The sequence below is a fragment of the Aspergillus bombycis genome (assembly GCF_001792695.1).
Source record: "Aspergillus bombycis strain NRRL26010 chromosome Unknown contig00104, whole genome shotgun sequence".
Classification (NCBI taxonomy): domain Eukaryota; kingdom Fungi; phylum Ascomycota; class Eurotiomycetes; order Eurotiales; family Aspergillaceae; genus Aspergillus; species Aspergillus bombycis.
Genome location: NW_019170106.1, coordinates 121,505 through 130,291, shown reverse-complemented (window position 1 = coordinate 130,291; position 8,787 = coordinate 121,505). Strand labels below are relative to the sequence as shown.

Here is an 8,787-nt window from a genome sequence, read left to right as displayed (position 1 = left end):
ATATATATATATATAAAAGAAAAAGAAAAAGAAAAAAGAAAAAGAAAAAAAAATCGAGCTGCGAGCGTAGCAAGTGACTTGTTGAAAAGAAAAGAGAGATCCGTGGGCGTGAAATACATATAGATATTGGCACTAGCTGAATTATCTCCCCGTATTATAATAGTAAACAAAGAAACCGATTTTATCAATACCACATGGAAATACTATCATTAGCTCCACCAATGCCAGTTCCACCCCGCCCAAAAGTACTGGATCGACAGTTTAGCATTGTTATGGTCCCATTTCAAACTACAACGAACCGCTCGTTAACATGAAACCGAGGGCCGCGATAATTCTTGCGGGCTTTGCTACGGACATATTACCCTAGCATTGGAACTGGAGAATGGAGGACTGTATTGAAGTATGGATAGGTTGAAACCTAAGAGTCCTAACCTTAAGAGTATCGATGGCTTAAGGGAAAGCGTATATTAGCCTTGAGAACGTAGGATTCTAAGTTAGAATACGACTTGATAATGAGCTATCAGTGTAAAAGTGGCTTAAAATATCGGCGGCGAGGGTTCGGTGCTGACTGAGGGCATTCCAGCGTCGTAAATTACAGTGTATGATGATGATGCTGGAGAGTAGAATTGAGGAGCCTTACTTAGCGGGTGGCAATTAGAGCCTTACAGGGTTAGAACCTTGGTGCATGTGGGAGACTTTTACGCAGCATAACTACCAATTCTTATTAACTCACAAACCCTCCAAAATTGACTCAATAATAGTAGTATAGCAGTCTTGGTTTTGGGCCAATTATTATCGGTCTCGAGTTCACGCAGTCCCAGAATCCCAGCTTCGTGCAGACGCCTACCTTGTGACTCCCAACAATCACGGCCCATGTTCGGCTCCATGCATCTTGGCCTCATGCATGCAACCTTGGAAGGCTCGGGGCCGACATTGAGGTGTGTTGGTCTCTTGTCATACAACTCCACTTCTGACGGATTACCTCCTTGTCAGTTAGTACGTGTAGGCTTTGTTGGTTGCCTGATCCGAAAGTAGCCTTCGAGCTGGCGTCATTCCACGCTGAGTTGATTGCGGCTCTGGATGAATAAGGGCAGTCAAGGTCGTGGACACTGGTACACGACGGCTTGCTAAGAGACACTACTCCAGTTTTCCTATTCTATTTGACAGCCTGGGCGTGACGTCCATCATATCTACAAACATGGCGTCTTTCCTATCATTATCATGCTATCATGCATACACTGCCCATCTATTTGTCTGCGATAACATCAAAGATATCATTTGCCTGGGGCGTTTATTTGGGGCATTGAATGCCTCCTTGTCTTTCGGCCAAATACTGGCTTCTTTACCTGAAATATTCCTCTGGTCATGGAGCAATCTGTTTCTTTTCACTCTCCATAATCAGCGCTCTGCCTCTGCGATTTGTATTCTGGGGGTATCTTTCTGTTTGTGGTACAACGAATGGAATGGTGCATCAAACCCACTATTGAAGAATTTGCTTAATGGTGTTGGGGTCGCGTGCTTCTTTGCTGGCCCACTAGAGGTTGCAACAAATAATTCAGTTCTTTCTGGCAATATGAAAGCATTCATGTGGCTCCTTGTTCTCGCTGGTGCAATTTCGATAACTGTTCACGCTCAGGATTTTTTAGGACATTGAGGGAGATAAGAGTCTCCGGTCGAAAAACAGTGCCCCTATTAATCGGAGACGAAAATGCTAGGTCCGCCCTAGCAGTGGGAATTATAGGTTGGACAGTGTTGTCCTGTTGGTTTTGGGATCTGGGCTCGGCTGAACGCCCATGGCTTTCCTGGATCCCCGCGTGCGCTACGGGCACTATAGTAGTGTGTGTTCTGATAGACCGATTCATTACAAATGATACAGTAACCTAAGATTTGACTGTCAATTTAAGATACTTATAAAAAGGCCAGGCGCTACTGTAATAATAAATATTGGGAGATACCGTCCAAGCCAAAAAGATAAACCGGAGAGTCAAGTAAAAGTCAACTTAAGTTATCTAATCTACACCTTAGCAAGGGGGACTGCGAGCCCCCCCCCCCCCCCCCCCCACATTAAGATGTGCCAGGCTATGGTATCAAACAGCCGTTCATATTTAAACTACAGTAGTCCAAGATTGACTGACCTTGACTAGGTGGCAAAATTAGCCACTTTTCAGTAACTTCGGTCCCTATACATAGGTTCTGTATAGTGTGGCAAGGTATTTGAAGTTCTTTGTAGGATATAGGTAGAGAATCAAAGCCAAAGGGGTAGAGAGAATGAATGGTGGAGACTTGGAAATATATGGGAACGTGACATGCGCCCCGCTGGGCACGGGCGGATGGGCGGTCGGTTCGCTAGTGCCGGAGAGTCTGTGGGGGTTTGGGGATGCATAGTGGGTTAAGCTGGGGAGGGGAAGAAGAAGAAGAAGAAGAAGAAAAGAAAAGAACAAGTGCGAAGGCAAGTGCAGGGGGTATTTCTAGATGTGAGGGGTAACACTAAATCATAGTACCTCAGGCCCCTCAAATCTCAATACTTCCACGTGCGCAAGGTGCCAGAAATGATCTCTGTCAAAGCGCGACAATTCTCGTGACTGGTGCGTATATCGCCCCAACAACTGTCTAGATTGTTTTATTAACAGCTCTTTGGTAACTACTAGTACTCAGGGTTCTTCACACTGTAAGTTACGTCAAAATTGATTGTGTCTCCAAGACTCATTTTCATTAACTTTTGATCCCTCCTGAAACAGTAAATAAATCTGCCTTGTCTCTATCTCTACCTCTCAACATGGCGCTCCCATTTAGGAGCCGTGCGGCTAGCTGTGGTTATCATTCATCGTTGGCTTATCATCGCTGTGGGCGCTCAGCCCTCCGAAGCTAGGCTGATCATCCAACACCGACAGTCATACACACCCAACCAAAAAAACAAGCAACAGATCATGTATATACCTCATTATACCTAAAATAGTACAGGGTAGATGTTAGGGTATATTCCTCAGTCTATATTTGCTATTCCAAATCGGTTCTTTCTTTGCGGACTCCTTTCTCTCTCTCTTTTTTTCTCTGCTTCTGTATATGCGTATTTGGGGTTTAATACTTACTTTTTTTTTGTTAAGCACCTTACCTTTTACCGGCTACCGGTACTATTACTGTTACTACTACTAGTAATCTATCTAGCAATAGAGTGGAGTATCCCTGTTCAACATATGACCCGTGCATAAGTATCTTCCGTGGTTGTTAGTTAGACTCTAAGATAGAATAGTTATAGGATTAGTCACTTAGTAAATTGATTGTAACACATTGTATTGAATACAATACTAAGAAATAAACCAGAAAAATAGTATGTAGTAAGTATACATGGATATACTGGGTGGTTTTCTTTTCTTCTTTCCTTCCCCTTTTGATTCGATAGGATACTGTAGGGTTGCGTAAAAGGTTCCTGGCTGGTTGTGTTTCTTGGGTTATTAAGGTACCCTGCCATGAGAATGGGATTATTGCATGGTTTATCAGGAACCAAGACTTGAAGCACATCATGCATCGTGTATTTAAAGAAAAGAGACTTGATACATTTACTATCCAGGTTCATCTCAGTGACCTATATGTCACAGCCTATTAACAAACTGAGAAACAGGGATAAGTAACATGGTCTTTGAAAGCAAGATTGAACAAGTAAAAGGAGCGTTATGATCAGAAGAAGATGCTGAAGAGAGCGGCAACTCCCATAGCCAGCCAGAAGCTAGTGGACACAGAGGAGGCAGTGTTAGCGAGGGGAGGAGGGGTCTGGGTGGATGACGGGTTGGCTGTCGAGCTAGGACGGTGGCTGGATATCCAGGTGGACGAGGCGGAGACCCATGGGTTCGGGATGCCCGAGGAGTGACCTGGGGATACGCCGGTTGGGGCAGGGCCCGGGATCAAGCCGACGGTGGTCGAGTGGCCGGAGGTGCCGGTGCTGAAGGTCACTTGGGGCACGGTCACCGTGTAGGTGGAGTAGGTGATGGTCGTGCGAGGAACCTCTGGAGCGGCAGTTGGGAGTGGTGCCGCACTGGTGCCGGTCACAGGGGCGACACCTGTGGGGGCAGGAGTGGGGATCAGAGTGATGGTGCTCGGAATGCCAGTGACAATGCCTGGGTTTCCAGGGACATAGGGGGCGCAGATACCGGCGAAGTAGGAGAGCGCGGACTGGATCTCTTCTTTGGAAGCACCCCATGCCTGAATACAGCTGATGACCTTGTCTGTGAACTCGTGGTTCGGGCAGAAACAACCGGGATCCGCGTTGGAAGTACACTTGGGTAGAAGAGGGAGCCAGGTGTTGATACACTTGGGCACCGAGTTAGGGCATTCCGTTGATGGAGGGGGTGAAGAGGGGACACCAGTGGGCTTCACGACAGAGCTGGAAGTCTTGGTCACCGTCGAGATGGTAGTGAAGACAGATGTAGTGGTGGAGCCACCGGAGGTGATGGTAGTAGTAACAGGGCAAGTAGTCACGGTTTCATATGTGACGACCGTCGTTGCACCCCCGGCAGGAGTACTGATAGGCGCAACTCCGGTAGGAGTTGGAGTAGAGGAGCACTTGGTGCACACCGTGGAGGTCGAGGTCAGCGTAACGGTTGACTGGGTCGTGTAGACGGAAGTGGTCGTGGTGCCACCGGCGGTAGCCGTGGTAGTTACTGGGCAGTCGGTCACGGTGGTATATGTAACGACGGTCGTGGTGGAATCCTCAGGAGGCTCCTCGGGGGAAACACCTGTCGGTGTAGGAGAGGTTCCAGTCGGAGTGACGGTAGGCTTGCCAGTCGGAGGAGTAGCAGTGCACTTGTTGCAAATGGTAGATGTCGACGTAAGGGTGACCGTGGACACCGTGCTGTAGACGGAAGTAGTGGTGACGCCGCCAGAAGTAGCGGTGGTAGTCACTGGACAAGTGGTCAGGGTTTCCCATGTCACCACAGTTGTGGTTGAATCTGGAGGGAGGGAAGAAGATCCACCATGGCTAGTTGGGTGGACGCTCGATGAAGTACTAGCAGTACCTGTGGGAGCGGGGCTGCTCGGAGAGGGAACCTCGGAGGAACCACCAACTGGGGAGCTTCCAGTAGGCTTCCCAGGGGTTCCAGTGGGCTTTCCGGGGGTTTCAGTAGGCTTCGCGGGAGTTTCAGTCGAAGTGACCGGGCAGACAGTAGTCGAGACAGCAATAGTGGAAGTAACAACCGTGGTCGAATCTCCAGGGCAGTTGGTAACGGTTGGAGCACAACTTGTGATGGTGATCAGGCTTGTAGTATACACGGTAGATGTGGTCATCTTGACGGGAGTGCTAGGAGCCGGAGGCGTGACTGCATCAGACGAGGACGGTACTGGAATCACTGGAGTAGACGAGTGTCCAGTCGCAGTCGGACTTGTATGAGGATGAGAGGGGGTCGGAGTTTTCTGGCCAGGGGAGCATTCAAACTCGATATTCTGGATACCGAAGACTACAGCATCGACGGCGGCCTCCTCTGCGAGTTCGAACCGGACGGAGCTGGCACCACCACACTGGTCGTTGGCGACAACGGTTCCCTTCGGAGAGCACGGGGCGACATGCTTGCAGGAAGAACCGTCAGGCATGTCATAGATGATCTTGATCTCAGCGTCCTTGGCGGTCACCAGGTGAAGTTTGCTGATGGAGAAGGTCTTATCGCTGCCGGACGAGATCTCTGGGGACGTCTCATCATCCTTGGAGAGATTCGACTCGATGCATTGGCCCTGAAGCCGTTAGTATGGGCATCATTATATCCGCCAGTCCGTGTCCACTTACGGCAAAGCCACCACCAATAGCAGCACTGAAGCTGCTGCTGAAAGAGAACCCAGAGAATGCGAAGCCAGCGAAGAAGTCAAAAGAACCGGCGGTGAGGCCAGCCCAGTTGAATCCACCGCGCATCTCGTCAGAGCATTCATTATTGGTATTATCCGGGCTAGTATAGCAATCATCCGTGCCCCACCACTAGAGAATCGTCAGTCTGGGATCGGCGGGTCTCTTTATGCATGAGCACTTACGGCGCCCGAGGGATGAGCCTGGGCCATGGCCAGGAGGGAGGCGAGTGCAACTGAAGTAGTAACCTTCATGGCTACTGAGGTCACCAGCCAGTGATGGAACGAATGGAGGTAAAGCCAAGACGAAAGTAATAAGTAGTAAGTAGAAGTAGTAGTAGTCGAAGAAGACGGTAGTATAGTTCAGTATTATTATTCTCGACCAGCAATAACAACAACACCGTAACAATGAGATAACGAAAGACGGGCCACCAGGTGAACCCCGAGATGAACGAGTGGATTGAGTCAAAGAGATGCAATAGTATAACAACGGCCAAAAGAGAGAAAAGGAAAAAGGAAGAGTGAACAGATGGAAACAGAAGGGTTCCAGGGTCTCCGGAGGGGCTTCGACTACTACTTATTATAAACCGGTCAAGGTTTCATTTGTCGTGTCTTGGGGTTTTTCTTTTTTGATTTTTCTTTTTCTTTTTTTCTCTTTTTTATTTTCGCTGGACCCTATTTTTATTCGGTAATGCATGGATAATTCTTTTTTGGCCTTACTACTACTACTACTGACTCCAGTCCTGTTCCTATTACTGGTTCTCCATTATTCCTGAATATTATTTTTATTTTTTCTTGTCCGACAACAATGACCCTAAAGTATAGCTGAGCCACCAATCATCGACTGCCGCGCTGTCCCACTAGTGCAGGTACCTCGATCCACTCCTCCAATCACGCGTCCCCACCAGGCTGCATTATTTCCACATGTCCTACGCATTGCAAATGGGAGAGGAAAAATATGCGCCCTGGATCGCCAATTAAGAGACTTCTTCGTCTGCAGAATGGACAGCAAATGCCGATATGCGGTAGTCAAGTCTTCAGACGCACAGGTGTGAGGATAAGATCTAGTCGAGCCTATGGGGAAGGAAAACAAACGGTGATGATCGCTCCAACAGCCGCCGGATCGGCAGAGGGTCCTTCCTCTCAGGGCAGACTAGATAGTACGTAGAATAAGAACAAGAAAATACAACGACAACACAAACAGGAAGCGGTGGTGGCGAACCGCTGTGCCCAGTCCAGAATCAAATCGAAATTGCGATCAATCCCAGGAGGGAATGATGTAAAATATGCAATTGATAGATCGAAGGTTCCGTGGAGAGACACAAAGCCACCACGAAGGGGTTACAATCACCCCGCACCCATTATCAGAATCGTTGCATAAGTGTCGAGGGTTCACAGTAGGGCCAGAATGGGCGACCGTCTCGCTTGAAACTCAGCCAGTGTGAGAGGGTCCCCGAAGCCTCTAATTTCACGGGAACTAATTATAGGGTTCTCGATTCTTTGACAAATTTCCTAGCATGGATATCACCACGCACCCTCTTCCCTCCCCCCAGCGTCGATTAACCGCCCGGACCGGATCACGAGCCGCCCGAACCCATCCTTTGAACCCCCGATTAACTCTTTCACGCTCTACGATTAAACTTCAATAGGGTGAACCCAGCGAGGCACAGATAATGAGCAAAGTAGCTCCGAAGACAACAAACAAACTGGATTTCCTTCCCCAGGGAGCTCTTGACCTGGCCTTGAACTGCTGAGCACCTCCCCCATTCAGGGTAGGGTGCGAACGAATCAGATGATCACTGCATCAGCCACAGGTGGTTTGCGACCTATCATTTCTTCTCGCGCAGAATGGGGAAGCATGGTGAAACCAGCTGGGAACCTTTTTTTCTTTCTTTTTCCTTTTGATCAAGGGAAAAATGTTCTCGACCGAGGAAATACCGTCCCGACTCAGGGGCCATACCCTGCCATGAGGTAAGGCGCCACATCAGTTATGCTCCGACAGCATTGCACACATCATAGAATACTAGTACTCGGTGCACCTTCGGCTCTGGAAAAATCGAGGGTGCTTGCTTGGCATGTCGCACGATGCTCAACGGATCCATGGGTTGCATCCTCAACCGAGGCCGAGGGCGGTGGCTTGCATGGAGTGGTATCTTGTCTGCCTCTCCTCCCATGAGAAGTCCAGGGCACGACCCAATGGCATGAACTACTGACGAGATGTAGTACCAAGTTGTCTTAGCTCTCTTGTTTTGACGTAGCAGAGCTTTCTTCCGCGGACCTCCGTTGTTTGAAGCCACAATGTTACCCTGCACCTCCCTAGGAATCAAATAATCATTTCCTTGCTGCCTACGACATAGAACGATCCCTTACGCTTCTCCTTTGGTTTTTGTTTAAACTTTTTTTTTTTCACATTGATAAAAAATATTATCTACGCGAGGTTTGTAACGTGACAGACCTAGAACAAAGAAAATAAAAGGGGAGACACATCGACAGATCAGAGTAAACAAGAGCCGTATATCCCCTTCGCCAAATATAGCATCACCACCGACTCCAATAGAAAAACCACGTAAACTTTTGGCCATCGGATTCTTCAAACTCCATCACCGGCTTTTCCTCAACCGAAATGGATTTCCTCGCAAAGCCTCCCATACACACAGACCGGTCTTAATCAATCAATCAAACCTTGGTCTAGATGCCCGCTCCATCCAAAGGAAAAAAAAAAAAAAAAAACAAACAGCCGTCGAACCTTTTATCAGCTGAAACGGAGCCAAAACCCTGGCCCCTGACGGGGATGTCTATGCCGCTAACACAGACTCCGTAAGGTTTGGGAACAAAAAGAAGAAATGATAGCTCTGCCGTGGCAAACGTGCCAGTAAATTCGAGACATAAGTGGTCATAACAGTGATGGGTATCGCAAGAGTAAGAGAGGCACGTCTTTACATTAAGATGTTTGCTGTTAAATTC

The 8,787-nt window shown here is 48.2% G+C and overlaps 1 protein-coding gene across 1 annotated transcript; it reads right to left on the bottom strand.

The window, feature by feature from the left end:
* Nucleotides 1–3,675: 3,675 nt before the first annotated feature.
* ABOM_009495 (extracellular serine-threonine rich protein) lies at nt 3,676–6,078 on the bottom strand (the record flags this gene model as incomplete). Its single annotated transcript, XM_022536623.1, has 3 exons — nt 3,676–5,718; nt 5,771–5,956; nt 6,010–6,078. The coding sequence occupies 3 exons, from the start codon at nt 6,076–6,078 to the stop codon at nt 3,676–3,678; spliced, it is 2,298 nt and encodes a 765-aa protein (XP_022385467.1).
* Between the last annotated feature and the right edge of the window lie 2,709 nt (nt 6,079–8,787).